Below are 27,505 nucleotides of genomic sequence, written 5' to 3' on the forward strand. Positions count from 1 at the left end.
GATAAAATACTTTATGCTAATTAAAATTCAGATCCTATAATAATGCAAACGTTAATGAGTCATAATAAATTTGGTTTACTGAATCATTCTTTTAAAAATTTCTTTTTTTCTTTTTCACCAGTAAATCAGTGTCCCTGTGGCAATGATGGTTTAGTACAATAGAGGTACATGATAACATACAAAGACATTTAGTTACACATTTCTATTTCACGCTGCTTTGGAAATGATCTGAGAAATACAGTAAACTTTATCCTAATAGCTGTCTGTGTTTAGTTTGTTCTAATTAACATTTTAAAGTTGCTTCATTCCTTCACAAAATAAGCAGTCAAACATTTTCCAGTGTTTGAATAATCATTTTTAAACATTCTTCATGCTCGTGAAGTCAGAGCTCTAGAAACACCCATCCCATTTAGCTACGGTAAAATTATCAGCTTGGGATCTTGAGGATCCTAAAACTCACCCAGCATAAGAACAAAATTCAAATGTCACATTATTTCATAATTCATTGTCAAGCTTATGCTTTCCAGCAGGAAAAGCATAGTGATGACTGGTATTATACGTGGTTGATTCTGTCCTGCTTTCTGCTGTTGATCTTCATCTTCTCTGCAAGCCTCCTGTCCCTGTGAGCACTTGACGACTGTAAGATCAACACAGAGTGAGGGAGCAGAAAATGCTCAGCAGCATGTGTTCTTTGTTAATGCCAGCGTGTGACTGAAACATACAAAAGCAAAAAAAAAAAAAGCAAAAAGTTGAAGTAAAGATGGCTAAAATATCATTTTAAATATAATTTCAGCAGAGAATGGAGGAGGGATTTGCCAGCAGGCTTGCTAACTCCTGGGTTGATTGGTTACTCTTCCCTTTCAGCATGGCTGGGAGTACTGTGGTACAGGGACACCTGGTTATTCATACTCTGTGTTCAGCTAACATGGATTTGCTATAAGAAGCATTCACAGATTTTGTGGAGAAACAGTCTTTTGTTGAAAAGCAAAAATAAGAAATTGCTCTCAGACAGAAACCTATGTCAGCATGTCTTGTTGAGCACTCTGAGAGCTGGCAGTAAGGAAAATACCACAGAGGTAGTTTCTGGAAAAATGAACCACTACTATTTGAGTAGCTGGAATATTGTTCTTACATTAAGAAAAAGAATGCAGTGTTCACAAGTAATGCAGTAATTTCGCATGAGTGTTTGACACTTACCTGTGTCAGTAGCTCATCTTTCTACATTATGATAAAATCAGTGCAGTGTTTTATACTTGTAGTTGTATTTAACAACTAAGAAATATGTGTATACATTTATATTTGACACTTCTAAAGTGGTAATTCTAAGCTTAGGGCAAAACTAACTTGTGTGTACATTCCTATACACTTGTGTGTATATCCTATGTTGACATCATTTTTCTCCTCTAAGGCAGTTTTTCTCACTTTTACTTTCCAACCAAGACTCTTAAGAATTTCCCTTTCTGATCATCTGTCCAGGATAATCTGTTTAGGATAGTAGAGCATTATATAGTAAATTTACTCAGCGTTAGGTTGATTTAAAAAATTAGTTTGCAAGATTATGTAATTCTAGACTTTTACTATAAGTGTCAGTTTAAGCCGCAGATAATTGCAAACTTATGGAAGATATGGCCATGGTAATTCTGTTCTGTTCATGATAGCAATTAGCTATTTAAGTTATGAACAGAAATATTCTGTTAAGAGTTGGGAAGCTGTCCTAATATAATAAGAGTTACAACCTTACTATATCCCCATTTCAAGTTCTCGATGCCACTATGATTGAAGAGGCCTCTTCAAATCTGCATGTTACTTTGGACTGCTTCCAGTTATTAAAAAATCAGCTTTGTCTGTTGTCAGCCCTACGGAGATCAGATGACTCATTTGCTTTTGATAAATATGAGCCACCACTTGAAATAAATAGTGGTAAAAATACCTTCCTTCTTCCATGAACTACATGGAGTCATTACAATTCTTCGTGTACTAACATTAATCATATATGTGTTCACTATTTTTGGCAAATAATGTAATTATTTTAAAACAATAAGCAGCTGCAAATCTAGATACGAGAACCATGTTTTAAGCAAAGAGTGCATCAAACCCAAATTGTTCCTAGCTTGATAGCTGTATATTACAATTACAATGTGTTTGTTCTCTGTTTATGCTCTTTCATGTCTTGTTAATAAGGTAAAGGTCATTATGTGGCTGAGAATGACTATTGTTATTATAATAACATAATAACTATGGATTACAGATGAACACGTCTCTTTATTAATTGTAGTTATGTTAAAAACAACATCAAAAGAGAAATAATAAACAATTTGCTGTGTAACTTTCAAATTTCCACTTAAGGCTAAGATATAATTGTGCATTGTGACATATATGTATCAGGAAGTATGATTCACGAATTTAGCAACTTTGTTACAGACTTAGAGCTTACTAATTCTCTTCTATGTTTAGATAGTAACAGTAAATGGTAGCCCTATAAAAGCCTTGCTAAATTGTGAATTTTCCATACAACATCAAGTCATTTCAGTTTTTCACAAAAGCTACTTAGAGTAATAATGACAATTATCATGCTTTTACAGTAGGTTATCTACAAGCTAGTCTACAAATAATTTAAATTTATTTAGTAGCCTGAAATGTATTGTTTATGGACCATTTTTCTTCCCTCATGAAGAGACATAATAAACATTTTAGAGCATGTTAGTGACATGTAAATGTCATGAAAGGTGACATTTAGAGTAAATAGTCTTTAAATGTAATTAAACATTATTTCTACTTTTTTCATATTTTATTTATCATCTTCCAGTACAAATTTAAAATGCTACAGCTAGGTTTATAAAATATAAGCTGCTTTCATATTTTTCCATGATGTTCTACAGAGGTTTTGGTCTGTTTAGTTGTTATTTGATAGCTTATGATCATTAATTACAACGACAAATATTGTTATAAATATGTCCTTAATGCAGTTAAGTAGTGACTCTATGACAAATGATTTTTTTGTTCTCACTTTCCACAGAGTTTAAAATTAAATTATGATTCGATTTTCAATTTTTGTACTTATTCTATCTGATTTTGAATCATGAAATCTTGGCAGTAATTCCAGTAGTATCTCCCATAAAGAGGTGGCCAAGAGAATTGCCATTTGGTAACATGCATTTTGTAGTTGAGTCTCCAAGGCATTTAGGTGAATAGAAATTAATAACCTTTCATATACAATCCAATAGCTGTTACTGGAGCATTTGGAGTGCCTTGTCTCAAGACACGAACGATCACTGAGGATGACAGTGGTGAAACGGCAAGCACAGTCTCCCTCAGGAGTTTCCAGTGAAGTTGAGGTCCTCAAAGCTCTGAAGTCTCTGTTTGAGCACCACAAGGCTCTGGATGAAAAGGTACAGTATGGAAAATATATGTATGTGAAATATACCCTCTGACTTACTTTACTGTGCCTTATGATGCTTATTGTGTATTTCCTTCTTTATATAAGTCTTTTCCTTAAAATATTTTTATGAATTCTAATAAGTCCTTGGGAATGTATGACCAATAATTGCAGTATTGGTCACTTTAGCTATCCTTTGTAGTCAGTAACACTGACTTTTCAAAACAAGCAAATCTTACCCTTATCAGAAAGATTTCCCCTGTTAGTGCTATATAAACATGGATGGAATTTATGTCTCTGGTATGTTTTTAGGTTATTGATGAGAAAATGTAGACTTCTCAAATTTTAAAAATACAAAGGGAGAGTGAAATAAGAGTAAAGATCTTTTTGACTACGGAAAAGGACTTCCTCCTAAAACATTTTACTGGGAAAATATTCTAAGTTTCAGATATATTTTTTTCACTGACTAAGCACAGCGTTTGCTGTAATATTAAAATAGTATAGTAGTAGATCCTTCATTGTCAGTGAATACACCATATTCATAGGGAAGATGGTCTGTACAGAAATGTCTCTTCAGTTAATCAGCCTTAAGCTTCTTAGTGCTTCAGGTCTCAAAGGCTCCTTACAGCCGCTAAGATGCTGATACCTTTCCTTGGTTTACTTCATGGAATGGAAAGATGTACAAATAATGTTCGAGCACTATGGAATATTGTGGTATATTAAACACACACATAAATGGGATAGTTTATAATACAGCACATGAAAAGACATTGTTAACATGGAACAGAAAATACAATCTTAGGTTAACTTCATATTTAAAGTAGATATTGAGCTTAAGAGTAGATTAGGAAGTTCTTTATATATAATACAGGAAGGACAAAAACTAGAAAAAAAAATATAATTTTATTTACAACATTCTATAGATTTCATTTCCTTCTAATACCTGTCTGAACATGCTTATTTTTCTGCAGCTTTTTTTCTATTCTGGTTTACACTTTTGATTCAACTTTTAAAACGTACATTTGTAAACAATGAACTTATGCAACTTCTCCAAACTCATTTTTAGTTGATTTGTTAAGACAAAATGTCCAACTGATCTTCACAGAGAAAAGCAACCACCAGGTTTTACTATTCTACATGATTTGAAAAACATTGGTTCTCTTAAGATAATTCATGTCAGAAAAGTATACCTATCTATTCTTTAATACAAAAACTACCAATTCATGTTGACATTATCACTATCTTTTTATTCATTAGCAGGTAGGTAAGAGAGCTTTTATTCACTATGTACAAAATTGATTCAATTTTTTCATGTGCAAGTGTTTTTAAAAGCTCTTTGTGGGCTGCAGATATGGAGAGAAAGGAGAAAGACTTTGACAGCAAGAAAAAATGTGGAAAGTGGTTGCTAAGAGACAGAGGAAGATGGGTGATATTTTGCACCAACAGCAGTGCTAACATGACACTGGCTATGTTAAATTTCAAGATAATAATAATAGGGCTGCACTTAAAAGCCAGAAGAATACCCAGTCATCTGAGCCCATGTTGGATATATCCAGTAACAAGGAGAGCAAACCTTTTCTACTGCATCTGTGGCTCCATAATGGGAATCATTTCTTTAAAAATGGATATTATACCATGGTTTGATAGATTAAATGACATCTGATTTTGTGAAGCCTTGTTTAGTAAAACTCCATCTAGTGCCCAAGAAAATAGGAGTACACTGAAGGACTATATGAAGTGTAGGTAGTACATTATTTTTGAAGTAATAAATACAATCGGAGTAAAATAATACTTGCTTCTATGAGCTACTTTTACTCACTGTCTTTAAATTCCAGAATGGAGAAAACAAATTGAATCATCAGAAAAAAAACAAGACAAATTTATCAGATAAAAATATTTTGCAGTTGTTACTGCTCATTTTTCACTAACAAGGCAGTGAGTTAGAACAACAGCTTTTCTTGTATTTGTTAGAAATTAAGATGATTTTGTTTGCTTTGTTTGCTTTAACATAAATTTGAAGAGGGAATCAAAGCAAAATTAATTGCAGTGTATTTTTATATGAATTTTAGAGAATTTGGCTTTTTTTAGATTCAAAGTTTTTTCAATATGAACTTATGAATTTCAGGGAAAAAATAATACAATTACTGAATGATAATAGTTAAAGTAATATTCAAAATATACGATTACCAAATGCATTAGTATGGTCTTTTGTAAGCTGTATGTTTTTCCTGGAATATGGATGAGAAAACCTGAAGTCTTTATTCAGCTTTTGTATTATTATGATTCTTCAAGTATATTTTGAAATCACTTAGGACAGAGAAAAAATAATTAATAAATAAAGTTACAATTTCTGGGCTGTAGAGTAGGTTTCTCCTTTAAATCATAACACTAATATAGCATTGTTTTCTCTTTTACACTGGTTTAATGAATACCTTCCCCCACTTTTAACAACTTCAACACCACTTCATGTGGTTGACCATGAAGAATTAGTTGCAACATTTCCTATTTCACCATGGCATATGTGAGTCCCAATTAGTTGTTCTCTGCTCAGATGAAAGAAAAAAGACTTCTGTGCCAAGGCAGAGTTGCTTTCAGTTCCTTTAGAAAATGTTATAGTTGGAGAATAAATAACGGCCATCAGACTGCAATTTTACTTAAATCATTATAAAAAAGTGCATTAACTGTGTAGCTGCAAAGCAGGAAAAGAAAGAGAGGGCAAGGCAAGGCAGGTCAAAGCTATTTCCAGCTTTGTCTTCGTTTCACACTGATATTGTTCTGTGTTTTAACTGACAAAAGGTCAAGAAAGAAAAAACATGGATTTATATGAACATAATAGCTTGATAATCAGAGTAATGAAATTAATAATTACCTATATTTTCTGAATTGTCATGTAAAAAAATGTCTCCTACACTGTCTTTGAAACAGCTGCCTATTATTTCCAAGGAGCATTGTTTTTCAAACTGTAAAATGTCTTTATAAAAGCCACTAGGCTTCAGTTCTACAGTGATACAGGTTAAGGATAATTTTTTTGTGATTCCAGCTCCCTTTGGAGCTCTCACCTCCTCAGTAAAATGGCCTAGTTGGTTTGCAAATTCTAAAACTCCTCTAAGCAAACACAAATGTTAAACATTTTAAAACATATTTTAAACACGTGCATTCTCATTTATAAAACACTTAGGTTTAAATACAACAAGATTTTAGGAAAATTTTGGAAAATATAAAATAAAAGGACAAACTCATTGCATGTAATTTCAGCTAGTAACAGTCACCATCTTGTGATATTTTCCTCCATCATCTTGTCCTTCAGTAATACTTACAGTCAAGAAGACTGAAGTGAGAAAGATGATTCTCATTTCTCTATTAAAAAAAATATTTTATGACAGCTTGCACTGTATAAAAGGTTGAAATAAGGCTTCTTGAGAGAGGACTATAATCCTTAGTTATCAGTGAAGTGCTAGAGAGAGACAAAAATTATGGTGGGAATTGAAGCAGGAATTTATATAGAAAGTGCATTTTACAGAGGAATCAGGAACCTCTGGGAAGGTTGAGAGCATATGAAGAGGAGAGAGATTGAGGAAGAGGAACCACAAAGATGATCAGAGGGCTGGAGCACCTTTCCCATGAGGATGGTCTGAAAGAGCTGGGCTTGTTCAGTGTGGGGAAGACTCCATCGCTGCAGTCTTTCAGTACATAAAGGGAGCCTAACAGCAGAGATGTGGACAGACTCTTTGGCAGGGAGTGTAGTGATAGGACAAGTAGTAATCGCTTCAAACTAGAAAAGGGTAGATTTATATTATATTATATATAGGGAAGAAATTCTTCACTATGAGAGTGGTGAAGCACTGGAACCCATTGCCCAGAGAAGATATGGATACTCCATCAGGATGGCACCTGATGGGTACCTTTGTGTACCTCTGTAAGTCATGATTTCTGTTCTCTTAAGACTTGCAACATTGTTTAGTGCATTGTAGAACAATAGTATTATAGCATTCCAATAACTTACGTGAATAATTTAAGCTGAAGTATGTAAAGAGGACCAAAATCCTCAGAAGTACTACTAGATCTGCATTGGTCATAAAGGCTAAGAAGTTTCTTCTTTTTAGTGTTCTTTTCCTGAACATGACTTTGGTTGCCATTCTTGAGACTTACAGACTCTTCTAGCAAAATCTGACTTCCACTGCGATTAGTAATAATAGAAAATAAAGTATAGTAGGAAAGGTAATAAGAGTTTTTAGACTAGGAGGTATCACAAGAAAAAATATGAAAGTTTTACTGAAACATTGCTTTATGGGTCTCCCATATTAGTCAAGGAGCTGAAAACAATTATACATACATGAAAACGTGCAACGTTTCATTGTACATGAAAGATTGATTTTTTTGTTTGTTTTGTTTTGCAGTGGAATCTGCTGATCTAGTAGAGTGCATTCACTTTCTCTTCAAACACTCCTTACATCCTTAAACATTCTTAGGTCATCAACTGGATCTAGGATAGTTTGGTGGGAATGGTGATAGAAATATCTGCTGAATTTAGGCCCATTTTACTGGGTTATTGTCAAGTAACTTAATGCGACGTGTGTATTGAAGTTGTGTGGACTAGCAGATGAGTTGCTATAGGATCCCTTGATGGTCAGAAGAGATAAAGTAACCAATACACAGCACTGAAGTTCAGTTTAGGTCAGATTTACCTTTTAATCATACTTGGAACCTTGTGCCTACACTGCTAGCTTAGGTTATCTATACTTACATGAGATAATGCTGAGCCAAGATGCACAAACAACAGAAAAAAAAAATGTTTTCAGAGGTGTTACATAGTTGTTGCTGCTGCTTTTCATCGTTTCATTTGTAAAAGATGCTTGTAAACAACATTTTATGCCTAATGTAATTTAAGAAAATTAGCACTTGCTTCGTTTTCTGTAGTATTATATGCAAACTGTAGAACAGCAGTATGGCAATTTAAAGTTTGAAACCCATTTTTGTGGGTTACATTTTCCTATGGTTAGGTTTAAACATTTACTGCAGAATATGTCTAATAAAAGGATGTAACACACCAATAGACTGGCAGGGCATACTGTAGTGCATATGAAGGATTATATAAATTTTAAAAACTGATAGAAGAAATGTTACAGCACATATTTTTGATTTTTCTTCCAGGTAAGGGAACGACTGAGGGTTTCTTTAGAAAGAGTCTCTGCACTGGAAGAAGAACTCGCTGCTGCTAATCAGGAGGTAATGTAAAACATTTTATCTCCTTCTGAGGTTCAATTTTGTTAATATTTTGTCCTGTGTGTTCCCTGTCACTTTTCTTAAAGCATTCCGAAAAAAGGATAAATTACATTCTAAGTAAGCTGATCAACAAGGCTGGTTTAAGGCACTGGCCAGATTGATTAATACAAGGTTTTTTTTCCTAATTTATTCAGTTGTGAGCAAACTAAAATTTAGGAGCTAGTTACAGTTTCCTAAAATTTTAATAGATATGAAAAAAAGGAGTTTATCTACTAACATGTCATAATATAAAAAATTTAATAACTTGAATCCCCATTTTACTATTAAATTAAGCAAAACATTTATAGATGCGTATTATATGTATGTTAAATTAAGGAGGAAAGTATATGGCTGATATCAAAATTTATGTTTGCCATCCCTTTTAATTGCAGTATATAATGGTGAACGGTGGAGCTGTATAACTTTTGTGAATTTAGACAATAAATTTTTCCCCTATAAGCTAGCTTGCAGACTGTTCTCATATTCTGATTTGTTTGAAAGTGTGAACACCACAAACTGACTGTATTATACGTGCAATGCATGCACAAACAGAACGGAATTTTGCACCCATGGAGATAATTCTGAAGCCTGAGTGTATAATGGATTCAGGTGGTCACATTGCCACCTCAATCACGTTCTGAATCTTCACCTGAGATGTGCTTCTCGTACTGTTTAATGTAAGTTAGACAAGCAATAGAAACAGATGAAAGCTACTTTGGTTTATGTCCATTTCCTGGTGTTTTTTTATTGAACTTTAAGACACAAACTAAAAACAACCACAGAAAAAGTTAAACTACAACCAAATACCTGTGGGAAAATGGAATGCCTATAATTCTGGACAATGTGTGAAACATAAACTACTGTAGTTGTTTATTGATAAACTACTGTAGTTGTTTACTGATAAACTACTGTAGTAGGTTTTTTTTGTTGTTTGTTTGTTTGTTTGTTTGTTTTTCTCATGACAAGCTAGAACAAGTAACTTTCTTGAAGTGACTTCTTAAAAAGGGTCTGCAGTGTATTAGTTCTTCCTTTTCATAAGCTATGAAGAAGATATTATAAATCCTCCCTTTTATTTGGGCAGACAAAGTATAGTTACTTTTTCTATAAAATACAATCCCTCTTTTACTGTTCCATTTCATGGAATAGTTGGGTTCAAATGATTTTGTTATGCTATATTGAGTGTAAGTAATCTGTTACTCGTACTAGCACTTATAAACAGAAAGCAGTCCTTTTGAACAGTGAAACTGAATGAGATGCATTCCATTACTCATATCGCTCTCATTCATGATCCAAGTTGACTGAGCATGGGACCAGGTCTTTAGAGCGTTGCCTTATTATCCAGAGATTGAAAGAAAATTATTTTAACTTGTATTGACAGTGTGGAGTAAAACCATACACCATTAAATTAGTTTGAAATAGGATTTTCATAGCCGTTCTTGCTCCTAATGCTTAGAAATGCTATGAATTTTTTGTCTCTAGATGATACTAAGAAATTTAGAAAGGTATTTAATTAGCAAAGCTTGACGTGACCATTAACAAAATCAGAATACTGGTATCCCAGTTTCCCGTGAGGGACTGTTCAAGCTTCAAACTGGAAATTCAGTTGAAAAATAATAAAAAAGAGATAGGTAGAAAGAAATAAGTGGATAATTTTCACACATATAATGTTCACACTATTAGCAATTTAAATGAGTCAAAATTAGTTAGACAATCACAATGTATGCACCTGTTCTTGTACTGCACTGCTCAGTGAATGCACAGGCAATACATGGCTTTAAAAATTTATCATACTATGCATGAAAATACATGAGTGAAGTTTCCAAGGAATTAAACTTATGCTTTTCACTAATTTCCATATTCCTGTTATTCAGTGTTTGCTTGCCCATGAGAATTTGTATTTACTTTTAATATCCGTTTTCTCATACTGGTCCTAAGAATGTACTACATATTCAGGACTGTATTTAAACACAAAATGACACCAGAACACAGTCCCCCGATTAAATGAGCATATGGTTAAGTATATAATTAGAATTCAGTGATTAAAAAAATGTAGAAATCTGCCTTCCTGTGAAGTTCCTATATTATGGTTGTTCTGACACAGCAACAGTGAGAAACAGCAGACATTCATGAGTTCTTGCACTGGAAATAAACTCATTTGAAAGGAGGAGGGGAGACTGTAGCTTCCTTCACTAGGTGTAAATAATCTCTCAGTTAACAGTTTTTTGTAGCATATTATGTGCATAACAGTGCAAAAACATCCAGAACACTGACAAAGCTGATTTCAGCTGTAGTTGCCAACACTGTCTCACATAGCACTTCTTATTTGTATGGGAATTGTAACACCCAGTGATTTTAAATTGCAGGGGCAGTTGAGATGGACAGCTCAAGACGCCAGTCTTGTGTATCTATCATGTGTAGCTAACATTTATGTGTATCACATCATGGTAACAGAGAAGGACCTTGACCTGCAGTTCCACTTACTGACTTATGACTTCAGTCATTGCTGTTGGCTGTTCTAGCTTTTAAAAAAAAAACAGCAAATGGTTCATTGTTGGTTTGATTCTGTGAAGGCAATAGTTTTTACTTAAAGAGAAAGAAAAGTTATTTAACTGTATATTTTATATTGCTGCAACTGATTTTTAACCTAGAAGGGTCTTTATAACAGCAGTCTGGAGAGTCTTCATGCAGACTGTGTATGATAACAGCCTATAGTAATTAAATAATACTTATAATATTTACTTTTTATCAGCAACTATCACATGATAAATCACTGAAAAACAGATTTACATGTGCTTACCCTTCAAATACTTTTGAAATGATGCAATACTTTATCTAGTCCCACAGAACCCATGATCTCTCCAAACAGTTGTAGCTGAATACTGTACAAGCTGCAGGAAGTACAGACCATGCCAAAGTCAATGGTGCAGTAATGTAATGTCTGTTCATGAAAAATATGAAGGTAGGTGCAATGTTTTTCAGTGAGCATATGAACATTGCAATTTCCAAGGTTCTATGAAACTCTCCTCTTTACACACTAATTTGAATTATTTAAAAGTCTTGAGCTGCCTTAGAATTTCCTCTGCTTCTACCAAATTTTACTCAACATTTTGTGCATGAATTTAACTCCTGGAGCTATCGGAGAGATTGCGGAAGATATGGCTCACAGTCATAGAACTACATGATTCTCTTATTTGTGCAGTAGAGTAGAAACCATATAAAAGAAACAGTTTGATGAGAAAAATTGCATTTGCACTTCTTGAATGTCTAATATACTCAAAATTTTATCAATTCAACATTCAGAAATTGATGGAATTTAAATCTATGTATCTATGTATTCAGTATGTTCAGTGACTTTTTTCTGAAAGACAAAAGCAAGGCCAGGCTAGATAGCTTGTACCTATTTCTGGTGACTTAAAGCATGTATTCCAGTGACAAATCTGAAATAGCCTTCACCTGTATTGTCACATTTTACCATATTTTCTCAGAGCAGTGTATGTTATTGCTACATAAAGTCTCACCTACATTCTAATGGTCATGATTTATTTATTTATTTATTCATTCATTCATTTATTTATTTATGAAATAACTTTATGCAGCTCTAACTTCGGTGAAGGTTTCACCACAGTTAAATTAATTTAACTTAAATTAACAGAATTTAATTAATTAACAGAAATTAAATTTCTAGGTGATTGTGCCAAATTATATTTTCTCTGCAAAGTTGCACATCATTAAATATCTTAGTTTGAAATGTAATCTTTATGTCCTATATGTAATTGCTTTTCTTTTTGCCTTTAACTATCTAGTTAAATGTTAACTCTGGAAAATGTTCCTGTGGCACTTGTTTTAAATGTGGTAATGAAGCAAAGCAACGTTGGCTTATTTTGTGACTCTTTCTTATACCCCATGCCCCACAGTGTTAATTTTGATCTCTGCACGTTTGAATTAGGATATGTGGCACAACAGCTGAAGAGACTGAAAAATACTTCACTGTCTTATTTTTTAGAAGATAAAAAATAAGCACAAGAAATAATCTGTAAAGTTACAATAGGTATTTCATTTTATGCTCTCAGCTAATTCTAATCTAAGGTCTTATAGGAAAAACAAAACCAAGCACCACAATTGTGGACGTGTAGGGCAGCAAGGCATTTCTGCCAGAAGCATTTCTCCCTAAAGTCTGAGCAGAATAGATCTAAAATACAATGCATTTTTCATATAGTGACTTGAGTAAAGTAATATCTATTGGCATCTTTGAAACAAAACATCAGTATTCCATTTGTGGTTTCTCAATATTACTTATATCAACAGTAAATTTTACCACACTGAATGCAAAATGAACTTGTTTTTTCTTTTCTACAGTGATAGCAGATAATGACTTTGTGTATTTTAGTATTGTGATTAAAAAATCTTGTTAAAAAATTGCCTCTAGGTTTAATCTCCCATTCATAACTTTCCTTAGTCACTTAGATTATTTATGCATAGGATACCGAGTACTGTTGGTAAGCCAGTAATGCACATTAAATAGGTTCAATAACTTGGGTCTTTTGCTGAAATATTTTTCGAGATCTGTGTTGTGTAGCTGCCCAAATATGGAGTGATTTTGATCCTTGAAGGATTGTGAAGTGCTGTGTTCTCTTGCCCTTTTGTTTAATATCTGGCCACCTGTAATAAATTCTGAAATACCAATGGTGTGTTCAAGTTATGCATGTATTTCAATTTATTCCTTAAAAGAAACCACTTTCTAGTAAAGACTGATTAGCAGAAAAGAGTATATGGTGTTTGTTTGCTGAGAGCTTCCTTAAGAAAAGCTTAGCTGAAGGGAAAAGCCTTCCATTCCTTCATGAATCTAGTGTACAAATTGTCTGTTTTCAACATATGTCATAAAGACAACTGTTACATTCTATATTTATTTTCCAAACTGTCAAAGATCCCTAATATGAATGGATTAAGCTGCTGCAAGGTTTTACTGCTATTAATAGAGGAGTCACATTCTTCAACAGAATGATAGATTTAAACTCCTAAGCATCTCCACTGCGATATTGATGTTTTGTTTTGTTTTTGTCACAATTAATACAGATCCTTCATGTTTTGTATTTGTGAAACACTGTAATGATTTGTGTTATATAAAGATTTGTGATTGAATGCCATTGCCACAGGTTTATCACTGAAGAGCACAGTGCAGTTTCAGTCCTGTCACTCACAAAACAGCCTGAGACCTACTGCACTTCTCAGTGTAACTGAGTGTAACTCAGTGTACTGTTACAGCACATCCTTATGTGTCACTAAGTATATTATACACACTGAACTGTGATCAGCTGTAAGTTACAGTTTTTGAAGAAAAGAAAAAAATTTTTAAAAAGTTTTATAAGATAATGCTTAATAAAATATGACAAAAGACAAAAAGGAATGGAAAACTGTGATTTGCTAATTCAATTTTATTTACTGTTCCTCCAAACCTGCTGTGCAGCTGTGAAGCAATTGTTTAAATATTCATTAAAAGAGGCAAAAAGCTAGATGTTTGAAATCTAGTTTGCAAATCTCTTCAAATCTGCTTCATTTTTAATCTGACAGAAGCATGTGACTTAATGAAACCTTGGTCCCTTGTGATTTGAGATACTGATGGTTTATTTCATGCTTTGGTTCCATCTCTGAATAAATGATGACTGGAGAGTAAAAATTCCATGTTTCCTCCAAACCTTGTAACACAAACACTCCTTAAAAATTAGCATCTTCATCAAAACAAGCATAAACATAATCACATGCATTCTCATTTCCCCCCCTTTTTATGTGTATTGTAAAAAGTGTTTTTAGGTTGTTCTATTCATTCTCAAAACAAGTTAGGTATCACTTCTCTCACTTAAAAAAATGTAATCTTATGAAGATAAATCTCAGTTCTTTTACATATTTTCTGTTTCCCTTTTTTTGTGTGTGTGTAAATAAATAAAAGGAACTAGGAAATACAGAGGAAGTATTCATTATGCTCTTTTGGTTAAAAGTTATATCCTCATTTTTATAATGCCTTTTCTTAAGTGTTAAGAGTTTTGCCTTTAAGGTGAGACTGTCCTTCTATTTGTATAACAAAATTTGTTCCAGTCTTAATTCAAACAAATATTTATTGGTACATTTAGTAGCAATTTACTCTTTATATTCTATTTATATTTCAGTGCTTTTACTGTCCATTTTTACTATGATTATTTTTGAATTACCACACTCTCAACAGAGCTCCAGTAAAGGTCCGGTGCTCCATAGGAGCCCTGTGAATACCACTTTCGAGAATCAGGTTGATCCTGTGCTTTCTGAATGCCCTTGCCTCCCCAAAACTCTAAAGTTATTTTAACTGAATATAGCTTTCCTACAGAAGAAGTAGTAGAGGCCAATCCAATAGATTTCATGGGTAAGATGATTCATTTCATAAGCATAGATAGACGAATACAACTAAATTTCATAACTTGATATTTGACAGCCAAAGGCTGATGCAGTGTCTACCCAGGTGCACTATCTGCCAGGCTTGGTACAGTGCATAAATCCTGGTATGCTGCATGACACACACTCACCATGTCATAACTCCATGCTGGGGAGCTAATTATGTTGGCACAAGCCCTTACCCAGCTACATGCCTGTTCTTTTTAATGGAAGAGAGGCTGGGACTGCGGGCAGGGTGAAAACTAAAGTGTCCTCCATGAGAGTCTGAGTCCAAATAATGATAGGACATCGTGTCCGGAGCTCACTACAGAACAACTGTCCTGCAATTATCAGCATATGAAACATTTACATTTCTGAAATTCAGTTATTGGAGTTATTTTGAGGGCCTGCACAATATTTTATATGCATCAGTAAATAAGGATAGTGGGGCATGCCTGACATTTCTCCATGACAGCAAACAAATACATCAATATATGACACAGAGCCAAAGCTGAGGAACACATGTGAATGATAAATTGATCTTCTTCTGTTTTCTCCTCTACTTTATTCCAGAGAATTACAGAATAGGAAAAGGCTATGTTTCTAGCACAGATTTATTTATCACCAGTTCCTCACCCAATGTAGAACAAAGGAAGAGAGACGACACAGGAAGATAGACAAAGAAATATCAGCTGAGGGAAGAACAGGGTTGGCAGGGGCCAAGGGTGCAGCTGAGCATATTTCACATAAGTTTGCCTGTACACCTCAAACTCCAGGAGATAATAAATAGAGTTTGTATGTGTTTGCTCATAATCAGCATGAGGTTTGTTTCTGGGACAATTTCAGATTGAATTTAATATCATGTGTTTGTCAGCCTGTTTAGGAACCTTACAAATCAATGGCATAGAACGCTCATAGGCCCTGGTTTCATAAGGTTGTGCCAGAAAATACCTTAAGCACACTAACTTGTTAAAGAACATACCATGAAGTTATGGTTAGCTGATTTGCATTCTAGAGCTCACCATTGCTTTCACACAGGATAACGCTGAGAATTTTAATTCCCGATGTTAAATTTTCTCAGTGTATGCACACAGTGCCTTTCTGTAAGACACCGGAAGAAAAAATACATCACTTCTGTTTGATGTATTGTTTTGGGATTCATAGGCTTAGAAATATGTGCCATCTTACCATGCACTGGTTGTGTAAATTCAGATTAAAGAACACAGCTGATTATCTTTTCATCTGTATCAGCTCCAGGATTATTTGACATTTGTCAGATGACATGTTTGGAGGATCAAGATAATATCACTGCAAGAATTAGTCTTGTTGATTCTTTATCCTTAACAACCTTCAAGCGCATTCATCTTGATAAAAATACAAGCATGTGCCCATTTTTCTTTGTTTAATATCTGCTGTAACAATATATGGTTTTATTATTTATTTAATATATTTCTTTGGGATGGTTAAGCAATTTTCTGTATATTTATTATATATTACATGATTTATTAGAAACATCTACATCCATTAACTCTCAAAGCAGGTTTTAAATAGTGTACCAACATCACAGTATTATATTTTATGCCTATTACTCTCCATAATCAATTTTTAATGCATAAATTGGCTTTACATGCTACAATTGAATAAAAAATATATGTTAATGACTCAAGTCAGTCATTAAAATCAATTTTAAAATTCAGTAGGTTCATATTTATTAACCAATATTCTAGTTAATATATGAACCAGCAGATGTATCATTTGGGTCACTTCAGCTCAACAGTGCACCTGCAGGTCTAAGGGTATTCTCCAAATTCTTAGGAAGCATGATGGTAAAAGCTACACATCTGCAATAAGATGAATCAAGGGTATTTTGCTAGTCACAGGTCCATATTAGATCTCCTTCATTGACAAACAGAGCAAGATCCGTAAGTGTGAAAAACTGATATGAGAGAAGTAGGAAGAGCATACGCTGGGTGTATGCAATGAATAGAAGTGTCTTTGTAAATGCTAATCTAAGTAAATACACTTATGAGATTTTTGAAATCAGTTTGTTTTTTAACTTAGTGGAACAAATTCCCATCATATATCTGTAATGGAAGTAAATATAGAAATAATTTTACTTTGAGTATACTGTAAAAAATATTTCAGCTTTGATGAAGAAAATTAGATGCACTTCTTTTGGATAGGCACTATCAATATTTACGTGAAATTACTCAGAAAGGAGCTGTAGGAGAATTTTATTGTTTCATTCGATACTTAAGAAATAGCCCAGTTCACATGGCATTGTATATGGAAAGTTTGTATGTTTCTATTTGTGTAATTCACAGTTAATTTCTCTGCATTAGAGAATTGATATAAATTTAGATACATTTCCTGCAGTAATTGTAAAAAAAAACATTTTAGAAGTTCAATTTACTAAAAATGTTCCTTACAATTAAAAAATTATTTAAAAATGTATCAGTAAGGACTAAATCTTTGATTTTTGCTAGAGAGACTTGTGGAAAAAAAAGAATCTCATTGAGAATGTCACTGAAAACAGTAACATCTTAACTAATATTAAATGGGTACTTTTGGTTTACTTTTTGGAATTGAGACTTTAGTTCAATCTATGGTGCTTCAATTTCAACAGACTGTGAGATAGAAGATTTAAGCTAGGAATTTCTCCCCTTGTGAATGCAGAGTAGGGCCCTGAAATTCTTTAATTATAGTTCTGGGTTAAATTTCATTTCTGGTCTGGATTTTAAGTAATATCCTATCCATTTGTATTTTCATGTTTTGCACAATTGGTAATACAGATGGTGATTTTAATGCAGATACAGTATATGGAAAAATTTAATAAAACTGTCTACATACACATGCAGAATAGTGGGATTTTCATAACAGATGTGTCCAGTTTAAACAATTTCAATGTCTCTAGATTACACTATGTAGATAAAGAATATAAAATTTCATTTTGGGAAGGATGTTTTTACTCAGAAGGAAATAGATTAATGTAATCAGAGGAGGAAAATGGATTTGCTGTGCAAATAGCAAAATACTTTTATTTTAACCTCCATAGATTTTTTCAAGCCCAACTATTTACATTAAGCATAGGTTGCTATCAATTAACTGCTTATATACTAAAAGCAATTACATAAATTCCTAGAAGCACATTATTTTTATTGTTTCTTCAATGTCTTATATGAATAATTATGTTTGAATGTACAAATATATGTATATATACACCCTGAGTGAATGTATATGTATGTATATACACACACATTGAGACTGTGTTCATATAAACATGTAGGCTGCTCCACAAGTTATGCTTCCTATCTAGTCTCATGGAATCTAGAACAGATATAAACAGCACAATAATACTATTTGATAGAGAAAATTTGAAGCTACAAAGCACTGTTTTTCAACATAGTCACCATCATTATGCATTTTCAACAGCAATGAACAAGAGCATGCATGCTGTGCTCATAAATATCCATACCACCTACCCTGTCACCGTGCTCACATCTACTGTTTGGTTTCCGTAAGGGTTCACCAAACATCAATGAGTATCAATGGGTGCCATTTTTTTCCACATGGAGGAATTCAGTGACACACCCTTCCTTCTTCTTTTCCTTCATTCATACCTCCATGTCAGACAATATTCTGTCAGACTGCTCCCCTGTGCCATCTGTCACATGGCAACAAAATGTCATGGAATATCGGCGGGAAGGTTCAACCTCTACTGCCATACCACCAGTATCCATCTTCAACATCATGGGCTAACATAATAAAATAGGAAGCACTGCCTATGGATTAGCCCTTGTATAATGCATTAATACATACACTGTGCAGAACAGTGAGGATCATAATGCTTTTGCCAAATCTCCGTTCTAGCTGGCTGGAAATCATTCCATATACTAGTGGTGAATTGTGAGGCTTTTGTATCCTAACAACTGTCTTTGTGAGAGTAATAAGGTAAACCTAATAATTTTGTTACTATTTCATTGAACATGGTTAAAAAAAAAAAAAAAAAAAAAAAGTAAAAGGGTAAATGTCAAATACACAATATAATACAGCCACATAACTGATATTTGTTAGTATTTTTCTAGTATTCTAGTATATATAGATATTTCTAGTATTTTGTTAGTATTGTGCTAGTCTATGTAAAAAATAGTTTGCTCACTGCATCTTGTTTCACAGTACAATTTTTGTGACAAATTTAAAGTAGCATTTTTGTTGTCATGGATAAAGGTTTCTCAAGAAAATGTACTGAAATGTACCCAGTAATCCAGGAAAAATCCTAATAGATTTTTTTTTCCTAATGGTAACTACACAGTTGCTTTAATTGCTTTATATTCTGTTTACAAAGAGTTGCTCCTATATCACAGAAATAAATGGTACTTGCTGTAGATCATGCACAATAGCACATAGCTATTGTGCTATATTGCTTTATTTGTTTCAGAACTCATAATGAAGTGAAGGAGACTGATAAAGCCCATTGCCTTATTACCAGCCAAAAGTCAAAATGACTGCTGATCAACCTAATTCAGAAAGAGCCAGAGTTTAGTCATAGCCTCACCACAAAAGGCCCCAGCAGTGAGTGTCACCAGACATCAGAATCCTGGTCCTATGCAAAAATGCCCTCATGGATACATTGATAAAACACTGACGCCTTCGATTTGTTAGTAGGTATTGTGAGTACAAACCAGCAACAGTGAAGGTTCGCAAGTATGGTTAATATTCTCAGTTAAATTTAAGAATCTTCCTAATTCAGAACATCTCCAATCTTTTTTGCATGTTGTCATCCTGCATTTGCATTTGAGTGATATAAAAGCAGCTTGAAAATGCTAACAGCCATACAAGCAGGGTCACAGAAGGCAGTACCTATATCAAGATTGTAAGGATTAAATAAACAAGACATACAAGAAGTAGGAGAAGCAAGATGTTTTAGCTTTTTTTTTTCTTTTTTTTTTTAACAAAACTTGAATAACAGAGGATGTAAGCTATGAAGTAAGCATAATCAAGGGCTGGATCTCAGTGTATGACTATATGATCTTCCACTTTTACTATAAGGTGCAGACCCCCCTTGACTTGTTAAGCTAACTATCTTTTACAATGTCCCTCTGATCAGCTTGAAAATTGTTGCATTAATCTGAACATAAATTTTCTTACAGCATTAGCCAGCACATGCTGGCTTTCTACTAATGACAGGACAACACTTGACCATTAAAAAGCACAAGTATATAGGTTCTCTTCAATTTTGGATTTGTGGATTGTCTAGTAAATCATGTCATTCTATGGAATGTAATCTCTTAAAAACCTAAGTCAGTTCAAACTAAGATACTTCTCATTCCACAGCACATTGCTACCCATAATGCCAGAGAACACTTCCATTGCAATGGTAGTTTGTAAAAACAGAAGCTACTGGCCAGGAGAAGAAGCCTCACATTGCCACTCTCTCAATCTCCCCTATTTCTGGAAATAATTAAAAATATTTCCATCTTTATGACACTGTGAGAAACTTACAAACAGTAGATCAAGTAAACAGTTGTTTAATAGTTATTAGTATGTAAGTTTTTATAGGGAAAAAATAAGTCTTATGAGGGTTTATTTGGCAGGAATCAGAGTGATATCTGCCAAAACCGCCAAAGCTGGTGCACTCCATCACAGTTGTAGGTACAGAGATCAGATAGGTATTGTTGCAGTACAGTCAAGCTGCTAATTCTTTGTGTGCCTGTTCAGCACAGCTGGTGCTGGGCTGGTACCTCTGCTTTGCACAGTGAGCACCTGTGATCCAGTAGTTTTCCTACAGGGCTCTAGCTGCCAAGATTGCTGTGTCTTATCTGGAGCACACTGTGTCCTGGCACATGAAAGGGTACCTCCATCAACCTGCCAACAGTGACAGAATGATGTAACTTAGAAGTGGTTTCTTTCATGCAAAATATGCTTAATTAAGACAAAAGGCAGACAGTGGAAGTGGATTTGAAATGTCAAAGACCTAACACAGACCTGGCACTGCCTGAAGCCTTGAGGCGGGCCAGCCTGGGCTCCCACTGCTTGCTCTGGCCACTCAGCCACTGTTCTCACAGCAGTCATTCTTCAGACCATCTCAGTGTGTATCTGGCTCATCTGGCAAATGCTCAAGGCTCTCTTCTCACTGTTGTAGTAGATGAGTCCATTTTGATCTTCAGTCCCTCCAATGTGGGTCGCAGGATTAGTGCTAGAGCTCCCATGGCCTCTTCCCAGCAGCAAGATCCACTGCTATGGTTGATAGAATACTATTGGGCTTGGTCGAGGTTTTGCCTTTCCTGCAACACAACATAACCAAGTGCACAGAGACATGGGCAATATTTACCTAATGAGAGTTGGGGTTTCCCCCAGGCATGTACCTTTTAGGTATGACTGAAAATAGGATTTTCAGTTGCTGCCACTGTACTGTAAAGGGAAATGTCCATTCAAATCTTTTTGTACCAGTTAGTGTAATTCTACACATAATATTATAACACTTTTGAAGAGTTCCTGCTTGGAATTTCCTGAGCTCTCTGTTTTGCAGACATAACAGTGATTTCTTCCATGATCTGAGTATGTGGGAAAAAATATACAGAGAAGTATATACTGAGTGTATATTTGAGGCTGCAAATGATGTATAAGTGAGGGACCAAAAGGAGTATAAGCAAGAATGCAGTGGATGGAAATGCTCTGAGAGAGCACTGTGTCAATTTGCTTTGCCTTTCATTTGTAAATTATGTGTTGACTGGAGCAATCTGTTGAGAAATTTAAAATATTTGTCTCTATACTTGTGGCAAGAGAATTCCTCTGTAATTTGAAGAATCAGTTAACCTCCATCTTCCTAGGAAACAATGTTCTTAATATCCATAAGCATAATTATTGAGTATTTGCGCCTCTAGTATTTCAGTTTTCCCTTTGTTGTAATAGTTGTGAAGACAAGTGAATTAATGATTGCAAGGAGGTAAGCATCATGGCAAACAATGTGATAGGGATACTTTTCTAGGTAGTCCATCTGTAAAGCCTTAGAACCAGACATGATCTCTTAGAGGAGTAAATTCAGTTCTTTCCAAGTACAATTCTCAAACTATAACAAACCATGCCCCTGTAGCAGAGAAAGCATTTCTGTGACTTGGATGCCACTATTCCTAGTCTTGCATCACATATAAATCTGTGTTGAAGTGCAAAGTTCTGAATGTCCTTTCCTGGACTTACTCACGCTGTTTCTGATATTCAGCAAATACACTCAGACTGAGAAGATGTAGTCACAAATATCTTAAAGTACTGTAGCCAAGTCTGTCACATCTCAATTGACAGTCATTAAAATTGCAGCAAAATCTGTAACTATCCAGGTGATTTTCTAATTAAATATTGAAAGTCTCTTTTGAACAGGATTATTAGAAGATATCTTTTTAGTGGAGAATAAATATAATCAAAATTAATATTTTTACATATTGGGCATTTTTCTGTAAGTCCTGTGCACACAATCTACAGTAGGCATTCAGATTACCCTCACTGAGTGAGTTCCATTCTTCCTAAAAACTACCCTGAGGAACACATAAATTGTCTCTGTTTAGTTTTTAAATGCCTTTTCCCTCCCAGTGAAAATTTTCAAAATGCCTGGTTTATATCCTGATTCACAAAAGGATCAATTTGTTTTTCAATAAAGAGGTATTGCAGGTGTGCATTCCATGATGTGTTTTTCCTCCACCAAAAATGTGAAAGAAATAGAGCGTATTGTTATTACAAGACCTTGATGATACAAAAGGCTGATTATAATTCTTTTCAGAAGTTATATATAAAATTCTAAGAAAATGTGCATGCATTTTCAGCTCTATTAATTTTTTAAAAAAATGTAATAATGACAAATTCTGTCATTATTACATTATGGTACAATTAAATAATTTAAATCAGTTAACCTCATTTAAATGTCTCTGAACTGCCTAAGCAGTGGCTTCTGAAAGGTTGTGTTCTGATTAACACAAATTAGAAACATAACATGAAAAGAGTACATTTATATGTATGAATCAGGATTTAAATTTCCATTTAGGGAGAAGCAAACCACACCGGTCTCTAAGCATCCTTTATTCCATGTGCTGCACTCAATTATGGTAATCCATATCAAATTACCATTTATTAAACCTTCAAACAAGGTTTATCCCTGCCAAAATTGAAGCAGAGTCAGAAGATGGACTGGGAATCTGAATTATGCTCTCAGTAGACTGAAATATGATACATTTTTAAAATGTAGGCTGTTATAATAATGTAGGAAGATATCCAAGTAGGGAATTTCCCTATTGTCTGAAAGACTTAAGTGTACAATATAGTCACAAGTAGTTTGGCATACCACCCATGCAAAAATAAACATCATTTTGATTGCACTAAATTGAATTTTAAAAAAAGTCTTTTAGCCTTTTAGATCTGCCAAACACAGCAAATTAAAAGAAACAGGTGTCAGCAAGTTTCATTGTCTAGAACAAATTTGTGTTGAGAGATCAAAGGAACAAGTTCAGTACTTTAAGGTAGGGGAAGTAGTAAAAAAAACCCAACAACTTAAAATAATTGTCTTCCTTTAATGCTTACATTCTTTAAGTGATCTAAATTCTTACTTGTTGTATAGAATCTAACACTGTATACATGTATTTAGAGCCTCTTTTATCCTTTATCCACAAAAATTATATTTAATAAGTTGTAATGCTAGTAAACTGAATGATAAATAAATCCAAAGGAGAAAAATAAAAATAATTAATAGAAAAGTATTTTTTATTTTAAATATGATAAAGAATCCTACAAAAAGAAACGCCTTTGATGTTTTAGCCTTATGTGATTATTAATTACTTTAAATATATTTATTTCTCTTCATGCTGTAGGCATCTGTTCAATGGAAAGCAAATTTAAAGCAAGATGGTTACACCAGTTGTCTTTCAATCATTCACTGGCAGATGGCTTTAAATGCAGTTTAAATTGCAAAAATATGGGGAAAAAAGTCAACATAGAAATTGATTATGCAACGGTTTAAAAAATTACAATAGGACTTGATTTAGCTTGTGTATGGGCCATATGTATTTGAAAACATAAATTTATGTATTCATCTGTAGTGTTATACACACTGCAAGAGGGAAAATATACACTGATGAGTTAACTGAAATAATTTTCTTCACTGCATATGAGGAGTGAGAAGGACCAGGTTCGTATGTACTATCACAGCACAGGCATGGTCTTTATTCCATAATTTTTTTCTGGAATTTCTTCAGTGTTTTGATGGAATTATTACTTTTTCTAACATTTAGCTATCATAATGGAAGCATCTAATCTAAGATAATCATCGATTTTCAGTCAGGAGGAAAGATATGCATGTCATTTATCCAATCTCTTTTGGACATAGAAGGTCCTGCTGGTGATGTTTGCCTCCAATTTTTACAGAAGAGATCAGATAACCACTTTAATATCAGCTTTTAGCACATTGGCTTTTCCATTATCCTGGTCTGTGCAAGACAGATAAGTTCAAGATTTTCAGCTCAGCTATTGTAATTTTTGTGCCTTAAGCCAGTGGATAATAGCAAATGCTGAAGGGTTAAGCTTAGCTCTGTACGGGGGTCACAGGTCAGGATTTCAAGCAAAAATTGTTATGGGTAGGAAAAGTACTCAGAATATTCTTGTAATATACAGATACCACTTCTCCCTAAGGATGTCAGAACACTTGCAGTCTAGCAGGAAGGGCTCTGTTTTATCTGGTACCTAACTGGTCATTTAGAAAACAAATCTGATTATTTGAGGACAAAAAAATGTTATGTCTGTTCATATTTTAAGAAGTATTACTAGGATTTGAATCCAAGGTTAATAATATAGTTCTGAATAATTGCACAACAGTGCTATTTATGCACCTTTATTTTTTAAATGCATTTTATTTAATTTTAGCAAATATGACTCCATTCTCTAGAATATTACCATTATCCTTTTCCAAAAGAAGAGTTACCATGAAATCCACCAAAAATTACATCAAGAATTACTGCCTTATAAGTATTAGTATGAGTATTAGTATAAGTAAATAAGTATTAATTCACAGATACCTGGAAAACTGTCTGTGAACATGTTCTGTAATTGAGAGGTTAAGTTGGATATTGTAAACACAAAAGCATAAATATAAGGATTAGGCATGCGCATATTTCTCAGAAGCAGTACCTCTGAGTTTCATGTTGTCCACTCAGAAACAGAATAGTACAGAAAGAAGTCAGCTTATTTTCCAATGAGTGAGATTTTCGATACCACTACCAATAAATAAAGCAATATCTTTAACATAAAAAAACAACTTGAAAATGTGTTAAAATACTTTATTTACATGTTTTTCCTATCAAATATTGCTTAAAATACGTGTTGCAGTTACTAACTGGTGAAAAGTTGAGAAAACTAACACTCAATTTTACATCACTTGTGTTTGATTCATATTTTTTGTCCCTGTGCTCCTACAATGCCGTGTTGTTGTCAACTGTGTTCAGTACAAAAGGATTAATCTTACCCTTGCAGTTATCAGTTTCCTAATTTATAACCAAGAGTTCTTCCATGTTTCAAGGTGGAAATTAAAAAAATAAATTAGTACAAAGTAAAAATAGAAGAAAAAAAAAGACTTAACACTGAATCTCCAGTCATTTATTGGCTTCTTTATATCCATCATGGTCCTTAATCATTTTTTCCATTTCCCTGAATGTGTCAACCTAATACTGCAGCTGCTACGAATGGCCAGTTTGGTATCATAATGTCACTAGATTGTCTGCAGATGTCAACAGATGTCAACAGATTGCCTTCTCAGTGATTTTTGGTTTTCTTATACATATTGACCATTTACTTTCTGTCTCTTGCAGATTGTAGCTTTGCGTGAACAAAATGCACACATTCAAAGGAAAATTGCAGCTGGTGAAGGGCCTGCTGAATCAGAACATATTGAAGGAATGGAGCCAGGGCAAAAGGTTCATGAAAAGGTATAGAATACTAGTTTTCATTGGAATACACAATCAATATGAAAAATAATCCAATATATTATTTTTTAATGTGAACATTTTATGAGACTTTCATTTACAGTGTTGTTTGCCAAGCGTGAACGTCAAGCTTCTTCAAATGAAAAGCAAATGCAAATGGGCAAGTCCTAGCTCTCTGGTAGGATATTGAGTTAGGTCTCCAAGTTATAATAAAATCTTATTGGATTTTTTAGCAAAATAATACAGTTAAGTACAATATATTCTGCTGAGTGGTCCTATCTATGTCATAGACAGAAAAGCATAGTGTACTTGTGCATACATATGAAAGTATATATATGCAAAAACTGCTGCCAAAATAGCCCATAATGGAATGAAAAAGAAACCTAAAAACTATAAAAGATAATTTTCCTTTGTGCTACCTACCAACGTGTTGCCAATTCATATTCTTTTTCATGTAGAGAAAAGTGAAGAACATTTTACTTAGCATTTTTTCAGTACAAACTAGCTGAATGTTATTTAGGCTAAGTATTTAAGTCTAAAGGACAAAAACGAGATAGAGAATATCTGATTTAGAAGTTTTCAGTGTTAGTTTTCCAGATGGGTAAAAACAATCTGTATTTCTTGTCTTAATTCGAAGATATTAAATTTAAAAGCTAGCATAACATGACATTTCATACTAAGAGAAATTAGTGAAGTTGCTGCTTGGATCTCTAACCATGAAATATTTAAAAGGAAACTAATGGTAAAATAGAAGTAATGAGAATTAACTGAGAGTATTTATTGCTTCAGAAAAATATAGGAAAAAAGAATGAACGGCTTTTGGTTGATTTTAAAAATTCCAAACTTCTTAAGATATCTACATGAGAAAGTACTCATTACAAGGTTCAAAAGAGAGAAAAGACATTGAACAAAACAAAAGCCCACAGATGTCTCTGACTACAACTCTTAACTTACAAGAATACGAAATTTTATAATTTTACATTCAAATTATACTTACCAGCCACCAACGTAAGATGTTGCCCACTCCACTCATAACTCATTACACGCCCATTTACACGCGATTTAAGACAGTATGATTCATTTTTTCTAAGCAATATGAAAGGTCTTGTAAGTGTATGAAGTGATGCGTTGTTTCAGAAATCTTTAATCTCTTTCATTTGCTATTTTGAATTAGCAATCACTTTAATCTATCTCCAACCAACAGTCATGGTCAGGTTGGGTGAAAAAAAAATTTTTTGCCCAAAAATTGACTTCAGTTTGAAGAATAATTCAAGATAGCAAAATAAAAGATTTGCCTTTCTGAATTTATTATTACTAGACTTAAAAACAAATTGGCGTACCTGAACTTGTGATTGAATTTCACACACCATCTACCATATGTAACTGGAATAGCACAGTGTGTTCTCTACTCATGCTATAAACTAAGTCCTTTTAATGCGGTGCTTGCTGTCCCAGCTGTCCCAAAAAATAAGATGCTGAGATTAAGTATCTTTTTTCTTTTTTTTTAAGTTAT

At 33.8% G+C, this 27,505-nt stretch overlaps 1 protein-coding gene across 9 annotated transcripts in view; it reads left to right on the plus strand.

The window, feature by feature from the left end:
* The window catches only part of PPFIA2 (PTPRF interacting protein alpha 2), a 280,430-nt gene that overhangs the window by 184,340 nt on the left and 68,585 nt on the right, over positions 1–27,505 (plus strand). For all 9 annotated transcript variants that reach the window (XM_052669069.1, XM_052669070.1, XM_052669072.1 and 6 more), the window contains 3 exons: positions 3,225–3,389; positions 8,528–8,602; positions 25,879–25,995. In XM_052669069.1, the coding sequence (XP_052525029.1) occupies positions 3,225–3,389; positions 8,528–8,602; positions 25,879–25,995 (357 nt within the window). The remainder of the gene's footprint in view (positions 1–3,224; positions 3,390–8,527; positions 8,603–25,878; positions 25,996–27,505) is intronic.

The sequence above is a fragment of the Tympanuchus pallidicinctus genome, unplaced genomic scaffold (genome assembly GCF_026119805.1).
Source record: "Tympanuchus pallidicinctus isolate F22 unplaced genomic scaffold, pur_lepc_1.0 scaffold8, whole genome shotgun sequence".
NCBI classification, from domain to species: Eukaryota; Metazoa; Chordata; class Aves; order Galliformes; family Phasianidae; genus Tympanuchus; species Tympanuchus pallidicinctus.